This window comes from Triticum urartu, chromosome 5A (assembly GCF_056163025.1).
Source record: "Triticum urartu cultivar PI428250 chromosome 5A, HENAU_Tu73, whole genome shotgun sequence".
Classification (NCBI taxonomy): Eukaryota; Viridiplantae; Streptophyta; class Magnoliopsida; order Poales; family Poaceae; genus Triticum; species Triticum urartu.
The window spans coordinates 5,274,229-5,300,959 of record NC_141877.1 but is presented as its reverse complement, the minus strand read 5'-3'; the positions used below and the strand labels follow the sequence as shown (position 1 = coordinate 5,300,959).

The window sequence follows — 26,731 nt, the reverse complement described above, 5'->3', positions numbered from 1 at the left end:
TCGCTCTCTCACAGGGCGACGAGGGGAGGATCATCGGTTAGGATTATGCTATACGATGCTACTTGGAGGTCTTCAGTCTACTCTCTTCTACATGCTGCAAGACGAGGCTGCCAGAAGCGCAGTCTTCGAAAGGACTAGCTATCCCCCCTTACCCCGGCTTTCTGCAGTTCAGTCCACATATAATATCCTTATTCCAGTTGATACCAATGCATACATATGTAGTGTAGCTCCTTGCTTGCGAGTACTTTGGATGAGTACTCATGGTTGCTTTCTCCTTCTTTTCCCTCTATCCCTTCTACCTGGTTGTCACAACCAGATGTTGGAGCCCAGGAGCCAGACGCCACCGTCGACGACGACTCCTACTACACCGGAGGTGCCTACTACTACGTGCTGCCCGCTGACGACGACCAGGAGTAGTTAGGAGGATCCTAGGCAGGAGGCCTGCGCCTCTTTCGATCTGTATCCCAGTTTGTGCTAGCCTTCTTAAGGCAAACTTGTTTAACTTATGTCTGTACTCAGATATTGTTGCTTCCGCTGACTCGTCTATGATCGAGCTCTTGTATTCGAGCCTTCGAGGCCCCTGGCTTGTAATATGATGCTTGTATGACTTATTTTATTTGTAGAGTTGTGTTGTGATATCTTCCTGTGAGTCCTTGATCTTGATCGTACACATTTGCGTGCATGATTAGTGTACGGTCAAATCGGGGGCGTCTCACTACCGTCGCAGGGCTTCGCCTAAGCACTGCTACAATATTATCGAGGAGTATGGTGGAGAGGGGCACCGCACACGGCTAAGAGAACGATCACGAAGATCAACTTGTGTGTCTAGAGGTGCCCCCTTGCCCCCGTATATAAAGGAGAAAGGGGGGAGGAGGCCGGCCCTAGGAGGGGCGCGCCAGGGGAGTAGGATTCTTACTCCTAGTTGGAGTAGGTTTCCTCCTTTCCTAGTCCAACTAGGAGAAGGGGGGAAAGGGGGGAAGAGGGGAAGGTAGGGAGAGAGGGGCCGCGCCCCAAACCCCTTGTCCAATTCGGACTGGGCTTGGGAGGGGCGCGCGCCACCTCCTGGTCCTTCCCACTAAGGCCCATTAATGCCCATTGCTTCTTCCTCGTATTCCCGTAACTCCCCGGTACCTCCGAAAATACCCGAATCACTCGGAATCTTTTCAATGTCCGAATATAGTCGTCCAATATATCAATCTTTACATCTCGACCATTTCGAGACTCCTCGTCATGTCCACGATCTCATCTGGGACTCCGAACTCCTTCGGTACATCAAAACTTATAAACTCATAATATAACTATCATCGAAACCTTAAGCGTGCGGACCCTACGGGTTCGAGAACAATGTAGACATGACCGAGACATGTCTCCGGTCAATAACCAATAGCGGAACCTGGATGCTCATATTGGCTCCCACATATTCTACGAACATCTTTATCGGTCAGACCGCATAACAACATACAGTGTTCCCTTTGTCATCGGTATGTTACTTGCCCGAGATTCGATCGTCCGTATCTTAATACCTAGTTCAATCTCGTTACCGGCAAGTCTCTTTACTCGTTTCGTAATACATCATCTCTCAACTAACTCATTAGTTGCAATGCTTGCAAGGCTTATGTGATGTGCATTACCGAGAGGGCCCAGAGATACCTCTCCGACAATCGGAGTGACAAATCCTAATCTCGAAATATGCCAACCCAACATGTACCTTTGGAGTCACCTGTAGAGCTCCTTTATAATCACCCAGTTACGTTGTGACGTTTGGTAGCACACAAAGTGTTCCTCCGGCAGACAGGAGTTGCATAATCTCATAGTCATAGGAACATGTATAAGTCATGAAGAAAGCAATAGCAACATACTAAACGATCGAGTGCTAAGCTAATGGAATGGGTCATGTCAATCACATCATTGTTCTAATGATGTGATCCCGTTAATCAAATAACAACTTTTTTGTTCATGGTTAGGAAACATAACCATCTTCGATTAACGAGCTAGTCAAGTAGAGGCATACTAGTGACACTCTGTTTGTCTATGTATTCACACATGTATTATGTTTCCGGTTAATACAATTCTAGCATGAATAATAAACATTTATCATGATATAAGGAAATAAATAATAACTTTATTATTGCCTCTAGGGCATATTTCCTTCAGTCTCCCACTTGCACTAGAGTCAATAATCTAGTTCGCATCGTCATGTGATTCAACACTAGTAGTTCACATCACCATGTGATTAACACCCATAGTTCACATCGTCATGTGACCTATACCCAAAGGGTTTACTAGAGTCAGTAATCTAGTTCACATCGTTTATGTGATTAACACCCAAAGAGTACTAAGGTGTGATCATGTTTTGCTTGTGAGATAATTTTAGTCAACGGGTCTGTCACATACAGATTCGTAAGTATTTTGCGAATTCTATGTCTACAATGCTCTGCACGGAGCTACGCTAGCTAATTTCTCCCACTTTCAATATGTATCTAGATCGAGACTTAGAGTCATCCAGATCTGTGTCAAAACTTGCATCGACGTAACTTTTTACGACGAACCTTTTGTCACCTCCATAATTGAGAAATATTTCCTTATTCCACTAAGGATAATTTTGACCACTGTCCAGTGATCTACTCTTAGATCACTATTGTACTCCCTTGCTTAACACAGTGTAGGGTATACAATAGATCTGGTACACAGCATGGCATACTTTATAGAACCTATGGCTGAGGCATAGGGAATGACTTTCATTCTCTTTCTATCTTCTGTCGTGGTCGGGCTTTGAGTCTTACTCAATTTCACACCTTGTAACACAGCCAAGAACTCTTTCTTTGACTGTTCCATTTTTGAACTACTTCAAAATATTGTCAAGGTATGTACTCATTGAAAAAACTTATCAAGCGTCTTGATCTATCTCTATAGATCTTGATGCTTAATATGTAAGCAGGTTCACCGAGGTCTTTCTTTGAAAAACGTATTTCCAAACACTCCTTTATGCTTTGCAGAATAATTCTACATTATTTCCGATCAACAATATGTCATTCACATATACTTATCAGAAATGCTGTAGTGCTCCCACTTACTTTCTTGTAAATACAGGCTTCACCGCAAGTTTGTATAAAACTATATGCTTTGATCATACTATCAAAGCGTTTATTCCAACTCCGAGAGGCTTCCACCAGTCCATAAATGGATCGCTGGAGCTTGCACACATTGTAAGCTCCTTTTGGATCGACAAAACCTTCCGGCTGCATCATATACAACTCTTCTTCCAGAAATCCATTCAGGAATGCAGTTTTGACATCCATTTGCCGGATTTCATAAAATGCGGCAATTGCTAACATGATTCGGACAGACTTAAGCATAGATACGAGTGAGAAAACTCTCATCGTAGTCAACACCTTGAACTTGTCGAAAACCTTTTTGCGACAATTCTAGCTTTGTAGATAGTAACACTACTATCAGCGTCCGTCTTCCTCTTGAAGATCCATTTAATCTCAATGGCTCGCCGATCATTGGGCAAGTCAATCAAAGTCCATACTTTGTTCTCATACATGGATCTCATCTCAGATTTCATGGCCTCAAGCCATTTCACGGAATCTGGGCTCATCATCGCTTCCTCATAGTTCAAAGGCTCGTCATGGTCAAGTAACATGACCTCCAGAACTGGATTACCGTACCACTCTAGTGCGGGTCTCACTCTGGTTTACCTACGAGGTTCGGTAGTAACTTGATCTGAAGTTACATGATCATCATCATTAGCTTCCTCACTATCGGTCTAGTAGTCACAGGAACAGATTTCTGTGATGAACTACTTTCCAATAAGGGAGCAGCTACAGTTACCTCATCAAGTTCTACTTTCCTCCCACTCACTTCTTTCGAGAGAAACTCCTTCTCTAGAAAGGATCCATTCTCAGCAATGAATAACTTGCCTTCGGATCTGTGATAGAAGGTGTACCCAACAGTCTCCTTTGAGTATCCTATGAAGACATATTTCTCCTATTTGGGTTTGAGCTTATCAGGATGAAACTTTTTCATATAAGCATCACAACCCCAAACTTTAAGAAACGACAACTTTGGTTTCTTGCCAAACCACAGTTCAGATTGTGTCGTCTCAACGGACTTAGATGGTGACTTAGATGGTGCCCTTTTAAACGTGAATGCAGCTGTCTTTGTTGCATAACCCCAAAACGATGTTGGTAAATCTGTAAGAAACATCATAGATTGCACTATATCCAATAAAGTACGGTTATGACATTCGGACACACCATTATGTTGTGGTGTTCCAGGTGGCACGAATTTGTGAAACTATTCCACATAGTTTTAATTGAAGACCAAAATCGTAACTCAAATATTTGTCTCTGCGTTCAGATCGTAGAAACCATATTTTTCTTTTTATGATGATTTTCCACTTCACTCTGAAATTCTTTGAACTTTTCAAATGTTTCAGACTTATGTTTCATCAAGTAGATATACCCATATCTGCTCAAATCATATGTGAAGGTCAGAAAATAACGATACCCGCCGCGAGCTTCAACACTCATCGGTTCGCATACATCAGTATGTATTATTTCCAATAAGTCAGTTGCTCGCTCCATTGTTCCGGAGAACGGAGTCTTTAGTCATCTTGCCCATAAGGCATGGTTCGCAAGCACCAAGTGATTCATAATCAAGTGATTCCAAAATCCCATTAGCATGGAGTTTCTTCATGTGCTTTACACCAATATGACCTAAACGGCAGTGCCACAAATAAGTTGCACTATCATTATTAACTTCACATCTTTTGGTTTCAATATTATGAATATGTGTATCACTACGATCGAGATCCAATGAACTATTTTCATTGGGTGTGTAACCATATAAGGTTTTATTCAAGTAAATAGAACAACAATTTATTCTCTTACTTAAATGAATAACCGTATTACAATAAACATGATCAAATCATATTCATGCTCAACGCAAACACCAAATACCACTTATTTAGGTTCAACACTAATCCCGAAAGTATAGGGAGTGTGCGATGATGATCATATCAATCTTGGAACCACTTCCAACACACATCGTCACTTCACCCTTAACTAGTCTCTGTTTATTCTGCAACTCCCGTTTCGAGTTACTAATCTTGGCAACTGAACTAGTATCAAATACTGAGGGGTTGCTATAAACACTAGTAAAGTACACATCAATAACATGTATATCAAATATACTTATGTTCACTTTGCCATCCTTCTTGTCCGCCAATCACTTGGGGTAGTTCCTCTTCCAGTGACCAGTCCCTTTGCAGTAGAAGCACTTAGTCTCAGGCTTAGGACCAGACTTGGGCTTCTTCACTTGAGCAGCAACTTGCTTGCTGTTTTACTTGAAGTTCCCCTTTTTTCCTTTGCCCTTTTCTTGAAACTAGTGATCTTGTCAACCATCAACACTTGATGTTTTTCTCGATTTCTACCTTCATCAATTTCATCATCATGAAAAGCTCGGGAGTCATTTTAGTCATCCCTTGCATACTATAGTTCATCACGAAGTTCTACTAACTTGGTGATGGTGACTAGAGAATTCTGTCAATCACTATTTTATCTGGAAGATTAACTCCCACTTGATTCAACTGATTGTACTACCCAGACAATCTGAGCACATGCTCACTAGTTGAGCGATTCTCCTCCATCTTTTAGCTATAGAACTTGTTGGAGACTTCATATCTCTCAACTCGGGTATTTGCTTGAAATATTAACTTCAACTCCTAGAACATCTCATATGGTCCATGACGTTCAAAACGTCTTTGAAGTCCCGATTCTAAGCCGTTAAGCATGGTGCACTAAACTATCAAGTAGTCATCATATTGAGCTAGCCAAACGTTCATAATGTCTGCATCTGCTCCTGCAATAGGTCTGTCACCTAGCGGTGCATCAAGGACATAATTCTTCTGTGCAGCAATGAGGATAAACCTCAGATCACGGATCCAATCCGCATCATTGCTACTAACATCTTTCAACACAATTTTCTCTAGGAACATATCAAAATAAACACAGGAAAGCAACAACGCAAGCTATTGATCTACAACAAGATTTGCAAAATACTACCAGGACAAAGTTCATGATAAATTTAAGTTCAATTAATCATATTACTTAAGAACTCCCACTTAGACAGACATCTCTCTAGTCATCTAAGTGATCACGTGATCCAAATCAACTAAACCATGTCCGATCATCACGTGAGATGGAGTAGTTTCCAATGGTGAACATCACTATGTTGATCATATCTACTATATGATTCATGTTTGACCTTTCGGTCTCTGTGTTCCGAGGCCATATCTGTATATGCTAGGCTCGTCAAGTTAAACTGAGTATTCCGCGTGTGCAACTGCTTTGCACCCGTTGTATTTGAACGTAGAGCCTATCACACCCGATCATCACGTGGTGTCTCAACACGAAGAACTTTCGCAACGGTGCATACTCCGGGAGAACACTACTTGATAATTATCGAGAGATCATCTTAAAATGCTACCGTCAATCAAAGCAAGATAAGATGCATAAAAGATAAACATCACATGCAATCAAAATATGTGACATGATATGGCCATCATCATCTTGTGCCTTTGATATCTATCTCCAAAGTATCGTCATGATTTCCATCGTCACCGGCATGACACCATGATCTCCATCATCTTGATCTATATCAATGTGTTGTCACATGCTCGTCTCGCCAACTACTGCTCTTGCAACTATTGCTATCGCATAGCGATAAATTAAAGCAATTATTTGGCGCTTGCATCTTATGCAATAAAGAGACAACCATAAGGCTTCTGCCAGTTGCCGATAACTTCAACAAAACATGATCATCTTATACAACAACTTATATCTCATCACGTCTTGACCATATCACGTCACAACATGCCCTGCAAAAACAAGTTAGACGTCCTCTACTTTGTTGTTGCAAGTTTTACGTGGCTGCTACGGGCTGAGCAAGAACCGTTCTTACCTACGCATCAAAACCACAATGATAGTTTGTCAAGTTGGTGGTGTTTTAACCTTCGCAAGGACCGGGCGTAGCCACACTCGGTTCAACTAAAGTTGGGGAAACTGACACCCGCCAGCCACCTGTGTGCAAAGCACGTCAATAGAACCAGTCTCGCGTAAGCGTACGCATAATGTCGGTCCGGGCTGCTTCATCCAACAATACCGCCGAACCAAAGTATGACATGCTGGTAAGAAGTATGACTTATATCGCCCACAACTATCTTGTGTTCTACTCGTGCACAACATCAACGCATAAAACCTAGGCTCGGATGCCACTGTTGGGGAACGTAGTAATTTCAAAATTTTCCTACGCACACGCAAGATCATGGTGATGTTGGGGAACGTAGTAATTTCAAAAAATTTCCTACGCACACGCAAGATCATGGTGATGCATAGCAACGAGAGGAGAGAGTGTTGTCTACGTACCCTCGTAGACCGACAGTGGAAGCGTTATAACAACGCGGTTGATGTAGTCGCACGTCTTCACGGCCCAACCGATCAAGCACCGAAACTACGGCACCTCCGAGTTCTAGCACACGTTCAGCTCGGTGACGATCCCTGGACTCCGATCCAGCAAAGTGTCGGGGAAGAGTTCCGTCAGCACGACGGCGTGGTGACGATCTTGATGTTCTACCGTCGCAGGGCTTCGCCTAAGCACCGCTACAATATTATCGAGGAGTATGGTGGAAGGGGGCACCGCACACGGCTAAGAATATGATCACGTGGATCAACTTGTGTGTCTATGGGGTGCCCCCTGCCCCCGTATATAAAGGAGTGGAGGAGGGGAGGGCCGGCCCTCTCTATGGCGCGCCCTAGGGGAGTCCTACTCCCACCGAGAGTAGGATTCCCCCTTTCCTAGTCCAACTAGGAGTCCTTCCATGTAGTAGGAGTAGGAGACAAGGAAGGGGAAGAGGGTAGAGAAGGAAGGAGGGGGCGCAGCCCCTCCCCCTAGTCCAATTCGGACTAGGCCTTGGGGGGGGGGGGCGCGGCCTGCCTCTCCCTCTCCCCTAAAGCCCAATAAGGCCCATATACTTCTTCTCCCGTATTCCCGTAACTCCCCGGTACTCCGAAAAATACCCGAGCGACTCGGAACCTTTCCGATGTACGAATATAGTCGTCCAATATATTGATCTTTACGTCTCGACCATTTCGAGACTCCTTGTCACGTCCCCGATCTCATCCGGGACTCTGAACTCCTTCGGTACATCAAAACTCATAAACTCATAATATAATTGTCATCGAAACCTTAAGCATGCGGACCCTACGGGTTCGAGAACAATGTAGACATGACCGAGACACGTCTCCGGTCAATAACCATTAGCGGAACCTGGATGCTCATATTGGCTCCTACATATTCTACGAAGATCTTTATCGGTCAGACCGCATAACAACATACGTTGTTCCCTTTGTCATCGGTATGTTACTTGCCCGAGATTCGATCGTCGGTATCTTAATACCTAGTTCAATCTCGTTACCGGCAAGTCTCTTTACTCGTTCCGTAATACATCATCTCACAACTAACTCATTAGTTGTAATGCTTGCAAGGCTTATGTGATGTGCATTACCGAGAGGGCCCAGAGATACCTCTCCGACAATCGGAGTGACAAATCCTAATCTCGAAATACGCCAACCCAACATGTACCTTTGGAGACACCTGTAGAGCTCCTTTATAATCACCCAGTTACGTTGTGACGTTTGGTAGCACACAAAGTGTTCCTCCGGTAAAAGGGAGTTGCATAATCTCATAGTCATAGGAACATGTATAAGTCATGAAGAAAGCAATAGCAATATACTAAACGATCGAGTGCTAAGCTAACGGAATGGGTCAAGTCAATCACATCATTCTCCTAATGATATGATCCCGTTAATCAAGTAACAACTCTTTGTCTATGGTTAGGAAACATAACCATCTTTGATTAACGAGCTAGTCAAGTAGAGGCATACTAGTGACACTCTGTTTGTCTATGTATTCACACATGTATTATGTTTCCGGTTAATACAATTCTAGCATGAATAATAAACATTTATCATGAAATAAGGAAATAAATAATAACTTTATTATTGCCTCTAGGGCATATTTCCTCCAGGTGATGCATAGCAACGAGAGGGGGGAGTGTTGTCTACGTACCCTCGTAGACTGAAAGCGGAAGCGTTAGCACAACGCGGTTGATGTAGTCGTATGTCTTTCAAGGTCCGATCGATCAAGCACCGAAACTACGGCACCTCCGAGTTCTAGCACACGTTCAGCTCGATGACGATCCCCGGACTCCGATCCAGCAAAGTGTCGGGGAAGAGTTCCGTCAGCACGACGGCGTGGTGATGATCTTGATGTTCTACTGTCGCAGGGCTTCGCCTAAGCACCGCTACAATATTATCGAGGAGTATGGTGGAGGGGGGCACCGCACACGGCTAAGAGAACGATCACGAAGATCAACTTGTGTGTCTAGAGGTGCCCCCTGCCCCCGTATATAAAGGAGCAAGGGGGGAGGAGGCCGGCCCTAGGAGGGGCGCGCCAGGGGAGTAGGATTCCTACTCCTAGTTGGAGTAGGTTTCCTCCTTTCCTAGTCCAACTAGGAGAAGGGGGGAAAGGGGGAAGAGGGGAAGGAAGGGAGAGAGGGGCCGCGCCCCAAACCCCTTGTCCAATTCGGACTGGGCTTGGGAGGGGTGCGTGCCACCTCCTGGTCCTTCCCACTAAGGCCCATTAATGCTCATTGCTTCTTCCTCATATTCCCGTAACTCCCCGGTACCTCCGAAAATACCCGAATCACTCGGAACCTTTCCGATGCCGAATATAGTCGTCCAATATATCAATCTTTATGTCTCGACCATTTCGAGACTCCTCGTCATGTCCCCGATCTCATCCGGGACTCCGAACTCCTTCGGTGCATCAAAACTTATAAACTCATAATATAACTATCATCAAAACCTTAAGCGTGCGGACCCTACGGGTTCGAGAACAATGTAGACATGACCGAGACATGTCTCCGGTCAATAACCAATAGCGGAACCTGGATGCTCATATTGGCTCCCACATATTCTACGAAGATCTTTATCAATCAGACCGCATAACAACATACGGTGTTCCCTTTGTCATCGGTATGTTACTTGCCCGAGATTCGATCGTCGGTATCTTAATACCTAGTTCAATCTCGTTACCGGCAAGTCTCTTTACTCGTTCCGTAATACATCATCTCTCAACTAACTCATTAGTTGCAATGCTTGCAAGGCTTATGTGATGTGCATTACCGAGACGGCCCAGAGATACCTCTCCGACAATCGGAGTGACAAATCCTAATCTTGAAATACGCCAACCCAACATGTACCTTTGGAGACACCTGTAGAGCTCCTTTATAATCACCCAGTTATGTTGTGACGTTTGGTAGCACACAAAGTGTTCCTCCGGCAAACGGGAGTTGCATAATCTCATAGTCATAGGAACATGTATAAGTCATGAAGAAAGCAATAGCAACATACTAAACGATCGAGTGCTAAGCTAATGGAATGGGTCATGTCAATCACATCATTCTTCTAATGATGTGAACCCGTTAATCAAATAACATCTCTTTTGTTCATGGTTAGGAAACATAACCATCTTCGATTAATGAGCTAGTCAAGTAGAGGCATACTAGTGACACTCTGTTTGTCTATGTATTCACACATGTATTATGTTTCCGGTTAATACAATTCTAGCATGAATAATAAACATTTATCATGATATAAGGAAATAAATTATAACTTTATTATTGCCTCTAGGGCATATTTCCTTCAGTCTCCCACTTGCACTATAGTCAATAATCTAGTTCGCATCGTCATGTGATTCAACACTAATAGTTCACATCACCATGTGATTAACACCCATAGTTCACATAGTCATGTGACCTATACCCAAAGGGTTTACTAGAGTCAGTAATCTAGTTCACATCGTTCATGTGATTAACACCCAAAGAGTACTAAGGTGTGATCATGTTTTGCTTGTGAGATAATTTTAGTCAACGGGTCTGTCACATACAGATCCGTAAGTATTTTGTGAATTCTATGTCTACAATGCTCTGCACGGAGCTACTCTAGCTAATTGCTCCCACTTTCAATATGTATCTAGATCGAGACTTAGAGTCATCCAGATCTATGTCAAAACTTGCATCAACGTAACTTTTTACGACGAACCTTTTGTCACCTCCATAATTGAGAAATATTTCCTTATTCCACTAAGGATAATTTTGACCGCTGTCCAGTGATCTACTCTTAGATCACTATTGTACTCCCTTGCTTAACACAGTGTAGGGTATACAATAGATCTGGTACATAGCATGGCATACTTTATAGAACCTATGGCTGAGGCATAGGGAATGACTTTCATTCTCTTTCTATCTTCTGTCGTGGTCGGGCTTTGAGTCTTACTCAATTTCACACCTTGTAACACAGCCAAGAACTCTTTCTTTGACTGTTCCATTTTTGAACTACTTCAAAATATTGTCAAGGTATGTACTCATTGAAAAAACTTATCAAGCGTCTTGATCTATCTCTATAGATCTTGATGCTTAATATGTAAGCAGGTTCACCGAGGTCTTTCTTTGAAAAACTTCTTTCAAAACACTCCTTTATGCTTTGTAGAATAATTCTACATTATTTCCGATCAACAATATGTCATTCGCATATACTTATCAGAAATGTTGTAGTGCTCCTACTCACTTTCTTGTAAATACAGGCTTCACCGCAAGTTTGTATAAAACTATATGCTTTGATCATACTGTCAAAGCGTTTATTCCAACTCCGAGAGGCTTCCACCAGTCCATAAATGGATCGCTGGAGCTTGCACACTTTGTTAGCTCCTTTTGGATCGACAAAACCTTCCGGCTGCATCATATACAACTCTTCTTCCAGAAATCCATTCAGGAATGCAGTTTTGACATCCATTTGCCGAATTTCATAAAATGCGACAATTGCTAACATGATTCGGACAGACTTAAGCATAGATACGAGTGAGAAACTCTCATCGTAGTCAATAGCTTGAACTTGTAGAAAACCTTTTTGCGACAATTCTAGCTTTGTAGATAGTAACACTACTATCAGCGTCCGTCTTCCTCTTGAAGCTCCATTTAATCTCAATGGCTCGCCGATCATTGGGCAAGTCAATCAAAGTCCATACTGTTGGGGAACATAGTAATTTAAAAAAAAAATCCTGCGCACACGCAAGATCATGGTGATGCATAGCAACGAGAGGGGAGAGTTTATCTACGTACCCTTGTAGATCGACAACGGAAGCGTTTGGTTGATGTAGTCGTACGTCTCCACGGCCCAACCGATCAAGCACTGAAACTACGGCACCTCCGAGTTCTAGCACATGTTCAGCTCGATGACGATCCCCAAACTCCGATCCAGCAAAGTGTCGGGGAAGAGTTCCGTCAGCACGACGGCGTGGTGACGATCTTGATGTACTACTGTCGCAGGGCTTCGCCTAAGCACCGCTACAATATTATCGAGGACTATGGTGGCAGGGGGCGCCGCACACGGCTAAGAATATGATCACGTGGATCAACTTGTGTTCCTCTGGGGTGTCCCTGCCTCCGTATATAAAGGCTCAAGGAGGGGTGCGGCCGGCCTAGGAGAGGCGCGCCAGGAGGAGTCCTACTCCCTCCGGGAGTAGGATTCCCCCCCCCAATCCTAGTTGGAATAGGATTCGCGGAGGGGGGAAAAGAGAAAAGGGGGGCCGACCCCCTCTCCTTGTCCTATTCGGACCAAGGGAGGGGAGGGGCGCGCGGCCCATCTCAGGCTGCCTCTTCTCTTTTCCACTAAGGCCCACTAAGGCCCATATAGCTCCCGGGGGGTTCCGGTAACCTCCCCGTACTCCGGTAAAATCCCGATTTCACCTGGAACACTTCCGATACCCAAACATAGGCTTCCAATATATCAATCTTTATGTCTCGACCATTTCGAGACTCCTCTTCATGTCCGTGATCACATCCGGGACTCCGAACAACCTTCGGTACATCAAAACGTATAAACTCATAATATAACTGTCATCGAAACCTTAAGCGTGCGGACCCTATGGGTTCGAGAACAATGTAGACATGACCGAGACACGTCTCCGGTCAATAACCAATAGCGGACCTGGATGCCCATATTGGCTCCTACATATTCTACGAAGATCTCTATCGGTCAGACCGCATAACAACATACGTTGTTCCCTTTGTCATCGGTATGTTACTTGCCCGATATTCGATCGTCGGTATCCAATACCTAGTTCAATCTCATTACCGGCAAGTCTCTTTACTCGTTCCGTAATACATCATCTCGCAACTAACTCATTAGTTGCATTGCTTGCAAGGCTTAAGTGATGTGCATTACCGAGAGGGCCCAGAGATACCTCTCCGACGGTCGGAGTGTCAAATCCAAATCTTGAAATACGTCAACCCAACATGTACCTTTGGAGACACCTGTAGAGCACCTTTATAATCACCCAGTTACGTTGTGACGTTTGGTAGCACACAAAGTGTTCCTCCGGCACACGGGAGTTACATAATCTCATAGTCATAGGAACATGTATAAGTCATGAAGAAAGCAATAGCAACATACTAAACGATCGGGTGCTAAGCTAATGGAATGGGTCATGTCAATCGGATCATTCAACTAATGATGTGATCCCGTTAATCAAATAACAACTCTTTGTCCATGGTTAGGAAACATAACCATCTTTGATTAACGAGCTAGTCAAGTAGAGGCATACTAGTGACACTCTGTTTGTCTATGTATTCACACATGTATTATGTTTCCGGTTAATACAATTCTAGCATGAATAATAAACATTTATCATGATATAAGTAAATAAATAATAACTTTATTATTGCCTCTAGGGCATATTTCCTTCAGTCTCCCACTTGCACTAGAGTCAATAATCTAGATCACATCGCCATGTGATTTAACATCAATAGTTCACATATTTATGTGATTGGTTCACATGTCCATGTGACTAACACCCAAAGGGTTTACTAGATTCAATAATCTAGTTCACATCGCTATGTGATTAAGACCCAAAAAAAGTGATCATGTTTTGCTTGTGAGAGAAGTTTAGTCAACGGGTCTGCCACATTCAGATCCGCATGTATTTTGCAAATTTCTATGTCAACAATGCTCTGCATGGTGCTACTCTAGCTAATTGCTCCCACTTTCAATATGTATCCAGATTGGGACTTAGAGTCATCTGGATCAGTGTCAAAACTTGCATCGACGTAACCCTTTACGACGAACCTTTTGTCACCTCCGTAATCGAGAAACATATCCTTATTCCAGTAAGGATAATTTTGACCGCTGTCCATTGATCTACTCCTAGATCACTATTGTACTCCCTCTCTTAACACAGTGTATGGTATACAATAGATCTGGTACACAGCATGGCATACTTTATAGAACCTATGACTGAGGCATAGGGAATGACTTTCATTCTCTTTCTATCTTCTGCCGTGGTCGGGCTTTGAGTCTTACTCAACTTCACACCTTGTAACACAGGCAAGAAACTTTTTCTTTGACTGTTCCATTTTGAACTACTTCAAAATCTTGTCAAGGTATGTACTCATTGGAAAAAAAACTTATCAAGCATCTTGATCTATCTCTATAGATCTTGATACTCAATATGTAAGCAGCTTCACCGAGGTCTTTCTTTGAAAAACTCCTTTCAAACACTCCTTTATGCTTTGCAGAATAATTCTACATTATTTCCGATCAACAATATGTCATTCACATATACTTATCAGAAATGTTGTAGTGCTCCCACTCACTTTCTTGTAAATACATGCTTCACCTCAAGTCTGTATAAAACTATATGCTTTGATCAACTTATCAAAGCGTATATTCCAACTCCGAGATGCTTGCACCAGTCCATAAATGGATCGCTGGAGCTTGCATATTTTGTTAGCATCTTTAGGATCAACAAAACCTTCTAGTTGCATCGTATACAACTCTTCTTTAGTAAATCCATTAAGGAATGCAGTTTTGTTTATCCATTTGCCAGATTTCATAAAATGCGGCAATTGATAACATGATTCGGACAGACTTAAGCATAGATACGAGTGAGAAAATCTCATCGTAGTCAACACCTTGAACTTGTCGAAAACCTTTTGCGACAATTCTAGCTTTGTAGATAGTAACACTACTATCAGCGTCCGTCTTCCTCTTGAAGATCCATTTATTTTCTATGGCTTGCCGGACATCGGGAAAATCCATCAAAGTCCATACTTTGTTCTCATACATGGATCATATCTCAGATTTCATGGCCTCAAACCATTTCGCGGAATCTGGGCTCATCATCGCTTCCTCATAGTTCGTAGGCTCGTCATGGTCAAGTAACATGACCTCCAAAACTGGATTACCGTACCACTCTGGTGCGGATCTCACTCTGGTGTTACCTACGAGGTTCGGTTGTAACTTGATCTGAAGTTACATGATCATCATCATTAGCTTCCTCACTAATCGATCTTGTAGTCACAAGAACAGATTTCTGTGATGAACTACTTTCCAATAAGGGAGCAGGTACAGTTACCTCATCAAGTTCTACTTTCCTCCCTCTCACTTCTTTCGAGAGAAACTCCTTCTCTAGAAAGGATCCATTCTTAGCAACGAATGTCTTGCCTTCGGATCTGTGATAGAAGGTGTACCCAACTGTCTCCTTTGGGTATCCTATGAAGACATATTTCTCCGATTTGAGTTTGAGCTTATCAAGATGAAACTTTTTCACATAAGCATCGCAACTCAAACTTTAAGAAACGACAGCTTAGGTTTCTTGCTAAACCATAGTTCACACGGTGTCGTCTCAACGGATTTAGATGGTGCCCTATTTAACGTGAATGCAGCTGTCTCTAATGCATAACCCCAAAACGATAGTGGTAGATCGGTAAGAGACATCATAGATCGCACTATATCTAATAAAGTACGGTTATGACGTTCGGACACACCATTACACTATGGTGTTCCAGGTGGCGTGAGTAGTGAAACTATTTCACATTGTTTTAATTGAAGGCCAAACTCGTAACTCAAATATTTTACCTCTGCGATCATATCGTAGAAACTTTTATTTTCTTGTCACGATGATTTTCCACTTCACTCTGAAATTCTTTGAACTGTTCAAATGTTTCAGACTTATGTTTCATCAAGTAGATATCCCCATATCTGCTCAAATCATCTATGAAGGTCAGAAAATAATGATACCTGCTGCAAGCCTTAATATTCATCAGACCACATACATCAGTATGTATGATTTCCAACAAATCTGTTGCTTGCTTCATTGTTCCGGAGAACGGCGTTTTAGTCATCTTGCCCATAAGGCATGGTTCGCAAGCATCAAGTGATTCATAATCAAGTGATTCCAAAAGCCCATCAGCATGGAGTTTCTTCATGTGCTTTACACCAATATGACCTAAACGGCAGTGCCACAAATAAGTTGCACTATCATTATTAACTTTGCATCTTTTGGTTTCAATATTATGAATATGTGTATCACTACGATCGAGATCCAACGAACTTGTTTCATTGGGCGTATCACCATCGAAGGTTTTATTCATGTAAACAGAACAACAATTGTTCTCTAACTTAAATGAATAACCGTATTGCAATAAACATGATCAACTCATATTCATGCTCAACGCAAAAACCAAATAACACTTATTTAGGTTCAACACTAATCCCAAAAGTATAGGGGAGTGTGCGATGATGATCATATCAATCTTGGAACTACTTCCAACACACACCGTCACTTCACCCTTAACTAGTCTCTGTTTATTCTGCAACTCCTGTTTCGAGTTACTACTCTTAGCAATTGATCCAGTATCAAATACTGAGGGGTTGCTATAAACACTAGTAAAGTACCCATCAATAACATGTATATCAAATATACTTTTGTTCACTTTGCCATCCTTCTTATCCGCCAAATACTTGGGGCAGTTCTGCTTCCAGTGACCAGTCCCTTTGCAGTAGAAGCACTTAGTCTCAGGCTTAGGACCAGACTTGGGCTTCTTCACTTGAGCAGCAACTTGCTTTGCTGTTCTCCTTGAAGTTCCCCTTCTTCCCTCTGCCCTTTTCTTGAAACTAGTGGTTTCGTCAACCATCAATACTTGATGTTTTTCTTGATTTCTACCTTCGTCGATCACGAAAAGCTTGGGAATTGTTTCTGTTATCCCTTGCATATTATAGTTCATCACGAAGTTCTACTAACTTGGTGATGGTGACTAGAGAATTCTGTCAATCACTATCTTATCTGGAAGATTAACTCCCACTTGATTCAAGCGATTGTAGTACCCAGACAATCTGAGCACATGCTCACTAGTTGAGCGATTCTCCTCCATCTTTTAGCTATAGAACTTGTTGGAGACTTCATATCTCTCAACTTGGGTATTTGCTTGAAATATTAACTTCAACTCCTGGAACATCTCATATGGTCCATGACGTTCAAAACGTCTTTGAAGTCCCGATTCTAAGCCGTTAAGCATGGTGCACTAAACTATCAAGTAGTCATCATATTTAGCTAGCCAAACGTTCATAACGTGTGCATCTGCTCCTGCAATAGGTCTGTCACCTAGCGGTGCATTAAGGACATAATTCTTCTGTGCAGCAATGAGGATAAACCTCAGATCACGGATCCAATCCGCATCTTTGCTACTAACATCTTTCAACACAATTTTCTCTAGGAACATATCAAAATAAACACAGGGAAGCAACAACGCGAGCTATTGATCTACAACATGATTTGCAAAATACTACCAGGACTAAGTTCATGATAAATTTAAGTTCAATTAATCATATTACTTAAGAACTCCCACTTAGACAGACATCCCTCTAATCCTCTAAGTGATCACGTGATCCAAATCAACTAAACCATGTCCGATCATCACGTGAGATGGAGCAGTTTCATTGGTGAACATCACTATGTTGATCATATCTACTATATGATTCACGCTCGACCTTTCGGTCTCCGTGTTCCGAGGCCATATCTGTATACGCTTGGCTCGTCAAGTATAACCTGAGTATTCCGCGTGTGCAACTGTTTTGCACCCGTTGTATTTGAACGTAGAGCCTATCACACCCGATCATCACGTGGTGTCTCAGCACGAAGAACTTTCACAATGGTGCATACTCAGAGAGAACACTTCTTGATAATTAGTGAGAGATCATCTTAAAATTCTACTGTCAAACTAAGCAAAATAAGATGTATAAAAGATAAACATCATATGCAATCAAAATATGTGACATGATATGGCCATCATCATCTTGTGCCTTTGATTTCCATCTCCAAAGTACTGTCATGATCTCTATCGTCACCGGCATGACACCATGATCTCCATCATCTTGATCTATATCAATGTGTCGTCACGTGGTCGTCTTGCCAACAATTGCTCTTGCGACTATTGCTATCGCATGGCGATAAAGTAAAGCAATTATTGGACGCTTGCATCTTATGCAATAGAGAGACAACCATAAGGATTTTGCCAGTTGTCGATAACTTCAACAAAACATGATCATCTCATACAACAACTTATATCTCATCACGTCTTGACCATATCACATCACAACATGCCCTGCAAAAACAAGTTAGACGTCCTCTACTTTGTTGTTGCAAGTTTTACGTGGCTGCTACGGGCTTAAGCAAGAACCAATCTTACCTACGCATTAAAACCACAACGATAGTTTGTCAAGTTGGTGCTGTTTTAACCTTCGCAAGGACCGGGCGTAGCCACACTCGGTTCAACTAAAGTTGGAGAAACTGACACCCGCCAGCCACCTGTGTGCAAAGCACGGCGGTAGAACCAGTCTCGCGTAAGCGTACGCGTAATGTCGGTCCGGGCCGCTTCATCCAACAATACCGCCGAACCAAAGTATGACATGCTAGTAAGCAGTATGACTTATATCGCCCACAACTCACTTGTGTCTACTCGTGCATATAACATCAACCCATAAAACCTAGGCTCGGATGCCACTGTTGGGGAACGTAGTAATTTCAAAAAAATTCCTACGCACACGCAAGATCATGGTGATGCATAGCAACGAGAGGGGAGAGTGTGATCTACGTACCCTTGTAGATCGACAACGGAAGCGTTTGGTTGATGTAGTCGTACGTCTCCACGGCCCGACCGATCAAGCACCGAAACTACGGCACATCCGAGTTCTAGCACACGTTCAGCTCGATGACGATCTCCGGACTCCGATCCAGCAAAGTGTCACGGAAGAGTTCTGTCAGCACGACGGCGTGGTGACGATCTTGATGTACTACTGTCGTAGGGCTTCGCCTAAGCACCGCTACAATATTATCGAGGACTATGGTGGCAGGGGGCGCCGCACACGGCTAAGAATATGATCACGTGGATCAACTTGTGTTCCTCTGGGGTGTCCCTGCCTCCGTATATAAAGGCTCAAGGGGGGGGGGGTGCGGCCGGCCTAGGAGAGGCGCGCCGGGAGGAGTCCTACTCCCTCCGGGAGTAGGATTCCCCCCCAATCCTAGTTGGAATAGGATTCGCGGAGGGGGGAAAAGAGAAAAGGGGGCCGGGCCCCTCTCCTTGTCCTATTCGGACCAAGGGAGGGGAGGGGCGCGCGGCCCATCTCAGGCTGCCTCTTCTCTTTTCCACTAAGGCCCACTAAGGCCCATATAGCTCCCGGGGGGTTCCGGTAACCTCCCGGTACTCCGGTAAAATCCCGATTCACCCGGAACACTTCCGATATCCAAACATAGGCTTCCAATATATCAATCTTTATGTCTCGACCATTTCGAGACTCCTCGTCATGTCTGTGATCACATCCGGGACTCCGAACAACCTTCGGTACATCAAAATGTATAAACTCATAATATAACTATCATCGAAACCTTAAGCGTGCGGACCCTACGGGTTCGAGAACAATGTAGACATGACCGAGACACGTCTCCGGTCAATAACCAATAGCGGGACCTGGATGCCCATATTGGCTCCTACATATTCTACGAAGATCTTTATCGGTCAGACCGCATAACAACATACGTTGTTCCCTTTGTCATCGGTATGTTACTTGCCTGAGATTCGATCGTCGGTATCCAATACCTAGTTCAATCTCGTTACCGTCAAGTCTCTTTACTCGTTCCGTAATACATCATCTTGCAACTAACTCATTAGTTGCATTGCTTGCAAGGCTTAAGTGATGTGCATTACCGAGAGGGCCCAGAGATACCTCTCCGACGATCGAAGTGACAAATCCTAATCTCGAAATACGTCAACCCAACATGTACCTTTGGAGACACCTGTAGAGCACCTTTATAATCACCCAGTTACGTTGTGACGTTTTGTAGCACACAAAGTGTTCCTCCGGCACACGGGAGTTACATAATCTCATAGTCATAGGAACATGTATAAGTCATGAAGAAAGCAATAGCAACATACTAAACGATCGGGTGCTAAGCTAATGGAATGGGTCATGTCAATCAGATCATTCAACTAATGATGTGATCCCGTTAATTAAATAACAACTCTTTGTCCATGGTTAGGAAACATAACCATCTTTGATTAACGAGCTAGTCAAGTAGAGGCATACTAGTGACACTCTGTTTATCTATGTATTCGCACATGTATTATGTTTCCGGTTAATACAATTCTAGCATGAATAATAAACATTTATCATGATATAAGGAAATAAATAATAACTTTATTATTGCCTCTAGGGCATATTTCCTTCACATACTTTGTTCTCATACATGGATCTCATCTCAGATTTCATGGCCTCAAGCCATTTCACGGAATCTGGGCTCATCATCGCTTCCTCATAGTTCGTAGGCTCGTCATGGTCAAGTAACATGACCTCCAGAACTGGATTACCGTACCACTCTAGTGCGGATCTCACTCTGGTTTACCTACGAGGTTCGGTAGTAACTTGATCTAAAGTTACATGATCATCATCATTAGCTTCCTCACTAATCGGTCTAATAGTCACAGGAATAGATTTCTGTGATGAACTACTTTCCAATAAGGGAGCAGATACACTTACCTCATCAAGTTCTACTTTCCTCCCACTCACTTCTTTCGAGAGAAACTCCTTCTCTAGAAAGGATCCATTCTCAGCAATGAATAACTTATCTTCGGATCTGTGATAGAAGGTGTACCCAACAGTCTCCTTTGAGTATCCTATGAAGACATATTTCTCCTATTTGGGTTTGAGCTTATCAGGATGAAACTTTTTCATATAAGCATCACAACCCCAAACTTTAAGAAACGACAACTTTGGTTTCTTGCCAAACCACAGTTCAGATTGTGTCGTCTCAACGGACTTAGATGGTGACTTAGATGGTGCCCTTTTAAACGTGAATGCAGCTGTCTTTGTTGCATAACCCCAAAACGATGTTGGTAAATCTGTAAGAAACATCATAGATTGCACTATATCCAATAAAGTACGGTTATGACGTTCGGACACACCATTATGCTGTGGTGTTCCAGGTGGCACGAATTTGTGAAACTATTCCACATAGTTTTAATTGAAGACCAAACTCGTAACTCAAATATTTGTCTCTGCGATCAGATCGTAGAAACCATATTTTTCTTTTTATGATGATTTTCCACTTCACTCTGAAATTCTTTGAACTTTTCAAATGTCTCAGACTTATGTTTCATCAAGTAGATATACCCATATCTGCTCAAATCATATGTGAAGGTTAGAAAATAACGATACCCGCCGCGAGCTTCAACACTCATCGGTTCGCATACATCAGTATGTATTATTTCCAATAAGTCAGTTGCTCGCTCCATTGTTCCGAAGAATGGAGTCTTTAGTCATCTTGCCCATAAGGCATGGTTCGCAAGCACCAAGTGATTCATAATCAAGTGATTCCAAAATCCCATTAGCATGGAGTTTCTTCATGTGCTTTACACCAATATGACCTAAACGGCAGTGCCACAAATAAGTTGCACTATCATTATTAACTTCACATCTTTTGGTTTCAATATTATGAATATGTGTATCACTACGATCGAGATCCAATGAACTATTTTCATTGGGTGTGTAACCATATAAGGTTTTATTCATGTAAACAGAACAACAATTTATTCTCTTACTTAAATGAATAACCGTATTAGAATAAACATGATCAAATCATATTCATGCTCAACGCAAACACCAAATACCAGTTATTTAGGTTCAACACTAATCCCGAAAGTATAGGGAGTGTGCGATGATGATCATATCAATCTTGGAACCACTTCCAACACACATCGTCACTTCACCCTTAATTAGTCTCTGTTTATTCTGCAACTCCCGTTTCGAGTTACTAATCTTAGCAACTGAACTAGTATCAAATACTGAGGGGTTGCTATAAACACTAGTAAAGTACACATCAATAACATGTATATCAAATATACTTATGTTCACTTTGCCATCCTTCTTATCCGCCAATCACTTGGGGTAGTTCCGCTTCCAGTGACCAATCCCTTTGCAGTAGAAGCACTTAGTCTCAGGCTTAGGACCAGACTTGGGCTTCTTCACATGAGCAGCAACTTGCTTGCTGTTTTTCTTGAAGTTCCCCTTTTTCCCTTTGCCCTTTTCTTGAAACTAGTGATCTTGTCAACCATCAACACTTGATGTTTTTCTCGATTTCTACCTTCATCGATTTCAGCATCATGAAAAACTCGGGAGTCGTTTTCGTCATCCCTTGCATACTATAGTTCATCACGAAGTTCTACTAACTTGGTGATGGTGACTAGAGAATTCTGTCAATCACTATTTTATCTGGAAGATTAACTCCCACTTGATTCAAGCGATTGTAGTACCCAGACAATCTGAGCACATGCTCACTATTTGAGCGATTCTCCTCCATCTTTTAGCTATAGAACTTGTTGGAGACTTCATATCTCTCAACTCGGGTATTTGCTTGAAATATTAACTTCAACTCCTAGAACATCTCATATGGTCCATGACGTTCAAAACGTCTTTAAAGTCTCAATTCTAAGCCATTAAGCATGGTGCACTAAACTGTCAAGTAGTCATCATATTGAGCTAGCCAAACGTTCATAACGTCAGCATCTGCTGCTGCAATAGGTCTGTCATCTAGCGGTGCATCAAGGACATAATTCTTCTGTGTAGCAATGAGGATAAACCTCCGTGCGGCTGCGAGACGGCTTCCGGCAAGGGCGGCGGAGGGTGGTGGCGGCGGCGATTTCCGGCCAGCTGGTGTTCGGTCGGACGGGCGCGACTATGAAATGAAATGAAGGGCGGTTGGGCATTAGCGGGTGGCCGCCGAATTTGAAGTAGTTGTATCTCGCGATGCAAATTTGCACCGGGAGGTGTTGTATTTTACATCACCAGGAGGCTGCGGTCCAATTTTTTTAACATATGGATCGTCTGTTGGAGCAGCGTTTTTTGCCTTAGGCGGTCAGCAAATGCGATCTCTTTTTTTTTTCACTGTATAAGGCATCGACGACGAACGCTTGCTCAGAACAAAAGTGATAAGTAACATGCACTAAAGTTGGAGTTAGCTTTCAAGCTTAGCAAGCAAAGTAGCGATCCAGCAGCACACATGCATATGCAAGGGACCGTGGGGGATATATACATACATACATACACCGGATCTCGATTGAGAAACCTCTCCAAGCTCGTGTGGGAGCGATGGAGGAAGGAATTAAGTAACACAATCGTTGTGACCAGAGATGGCCTTCCGAGCTCGTGTGGAAACCGGATCGATTCCGTTGGGGCCGAGTGGCAAGACATGCTTCGACAACATAATCAAGTCCACCAAAGCAGCAACGGCCTCCACTGGAGAGGAAAAGGAAAAGAAAAAGAAAAAGAAAGCTCCCACTGCCATCCGCTTCTTCGACGAGTACAGCTGCTACGTGAGGGAGGAGCTGGAGAACAAGGAGGACGGCTCGGGGTCGGCGGCGTCCGGGCGGAAAATCTTCAACCCTACGTGCGTCGCCGTCGGCCCACGCTTCCACGGGCAGGACGGCCTGAAGCGAGGCGAAGAGCTCAAGCGCATGGCGGCGCGGGACTTCTGGGAGTACTCGGACCAGCCCTTCAGCGCCCTCTACGCGCAGGTCCGAGAGGTGGCCACCGCGGCCCGGGGCAGCTACGCAAGCGCAAGCAGCTTCACCTTCACCGACGACGAGTTCACGGCCATGATGTTCGTCGACGGCTGCTTCCTGCTGCAGCTGATCGCCCTCCAAAATAACTACGTGGACGGCGGCATGGTGCCGGTGGACGCAGCCCCCACCTTCGAATCATCGTATCTCAACCAGGTGGGCGCCTCCACGCTGCTGGCGGACATCTTCATGGTGGAGAACCAGATCCCCTGGGCCGTCCTCCACGCGCTCATGTCCATCAGGCCCGTCCAAGTCATGCTCTTCGTCGACGCGCACATCGCCTCCACCGTCGACGTGCGGTCGGCGAGGCCTGAGCCTCCTCCGGGACAGCCCGGCGACTACGGACCTATCCACCTGCTTGACCTGCTCTGGAAGAGGCATGTAGGGCCAGCGGCCTCCCTGATGACGGTGGACACATATCTCACCTACAAACAGCTGGAGGTCGCCACCTTGACGTCCGCCACAGAGCTGGCGGAGGCCGGCGTGGATATCTGCCCTAGCAGCACCACGCGCTTCGCCGACATCAGCTTTGGCCGGCGATGGCAACTGTTTGGCCGCCTATCGCTGCCGCCCTTCATCCTCGACCACACTAACGTCGCCCTCTTGCTTAATATGCTCACCTTCGAGCTCTTCTACTGGGACAATGACCACAACAGGTACTACAACTCACTGGAGCTTGGCCTCTGAAAATCCGCACCCGTACATTTGCTTCTAGACATGCATGTGCGCATACAAGTAAGGACTTACATACAGTAAATAAATTAATACTTTCTCCGTCTGAAATTATTTGTCGTAGAAATGAATGTATCTATACGTATTTTAATTCTAGACACAACCATTTTTATCCATTTATGTGATAAGTAATTCGAGACGGAGGAAGTAGTATGTGTGCAACTAAGGACTTACATGCATTAAATAAATATACGTGCATATACCACCTTACAATACAGGAGCAACGTGGCTGCCTACTTCGGGATGCTGTCGGCGCTGATGATCAGAGAGGAGGACGTGCGGCAGCTGCGGCGGAAGGGCATCGTCGTGACAACACTTAGCGACAAGGAAGTGATAAAGCTCTTCAACAAGCTAGGGGCGCATACCAACGGGCGGAACGCTCAAGCCAGCACCTACTTGACCCGAGCCAACATCAACGACTTCTTCAAGAGGCAGCGAATGTGGATCTCCATCCACCGCTTCATCTACAACAACCTCAAGTTCCTCATCGCCATCGGCTCCTTCCTCAGCGTCACCCTCTCCATCCTCAAGGCCATCCTCGCCCTCCCGGCGGGCTCTTCCAGCAACTGATTCATTCATTGCAAAAGGTTTTTATATATGATTCACTTGCTCGGTTTCCTTTCTGGAAAGGTTTGCTTTGGGTCATCTTGTATGTATATATACGGCAAAGGTTTATTTTGTGCTGCTTGAGATTAATTTGGTCAAATAAGATTTCTCTTTTGGGGAGGAATGATTGTGTTGTGCTAGCAGGAATCGATTGCTGCTGTTATTCAGACAAGATGCATGTGGCCCGTCTAAAACTGCATCTGCTGACCCACTCGGACCAAGTCGTGTGTAGGTATGGCTCTAAAATTGAAAGGTTTATAAAGAGCTTAGTGCACTTGAACCCACAACATTTTGGTGCTAGAGTCACAACTGGCGCTAAATCTACGATTACCTAAAATTTAGAGTTTGCCATTTGTCTCACAACAAACTTATAATTAAAGGTAACCTAGGAAGGAGAAATATGGGCAAAACCCTAGGCTGTGTTTTCTCCTCTGGGCATGACACCACTGCACAGTTATCCTTTGAATGTGTCGTGCCAAAACAAATGTGGGAGTATTTGTCTAATTTAGTTTGTTTGAACCTCGGAAATATTTTTTATCTCTGTTGCTAGATATTGACCTGCTAATAATAATCACATTGTCCTTAATTCGGTCTATGTTTGTGCTTTATGGTGCATTTGAAAAACTAGGGATTAATGCCCATGTTTTTAACAATGCACCGTGGACTGCCATTAAGGAAGTGTGGTGACTGATTATGGCGACATTCAAGAAGTTGCCCGCGTAACCAAAGACAATCAAGAAGTGACAGATCTTGTTCAAAGAAAAAAAAATCTCGAGAGGTTAGAAGCCACCTCTCAGATCATATCCTCTCTGATCAAAATTCCACACTGTCTGGGAGTGGGGTAGCTATCTCTAAAAACTTCACTGGAGGTGCCCTGCTCGGGCCTGTTCAGCTCCGCAACCCCCTCTCTATCTATATATGATTATATACAGAACATTTTTGTTGCTTGGCGACAACCAAGGGTTCCCCTCCACATGATACACCACGCAGGGAGATGAAGGTCAACAAAATCAGTCCATGTACTCCCATAGAAATGCCCGGGTCTCCCAAACAGTCGCCACTCACGAATACCAAGCTCAAAAGTCAAAAGGACTTTGTCGGCATTGTTGATCATTGGAGAGCCCAAGAGTGTTGGCAAAAGCAATTGATCATTGTATGTGGACTGTTGGCTCTGTTCTAGCCTTTTATTGAATTTATTCTCCTTTCCTTTTAGTTCTTGTACTTGAACGTTGCCCTGGATGGTATGGTTTCTTATTAATGGAACCAGGGGTTTTGTGGCCCTCCTGACGCTATAAACCCTTAAATTTCGACCATCCACAAACA

At 43.6% G+C, this 26,731-nt stretch overlaps 1 protein-coding gene across 1 annotated transcript; it reads left to right on the top strand.

Annotated features, from left to right (window-relative positions):
* Positions 1-23,585: 23,585 nt before the first annotated feature.
* On the top strand, positions 23,586-25,613 carry LOC147967351 (UPF0481 protein At3g47200-like). Its single transcript, XM_087522451.1, has 2 exons — positions 23,586-24,726; positions 25,021-25,613. The coding sequence occupies exons 1-2, from the start codon at positions 23,642-23,644 to the stop codon at positions 25,370-25,372; spliced, it is 1,437 nt and encodes a 478-aa protein (XP_087378577.1). The 5' UTR covers positions 23,586-23,641; the 3' UTR covers positions 25,373-25,613.
* The last annotated feature ends 1,118 nt before the right edge of the window (positions 25,614-26,731 follow it).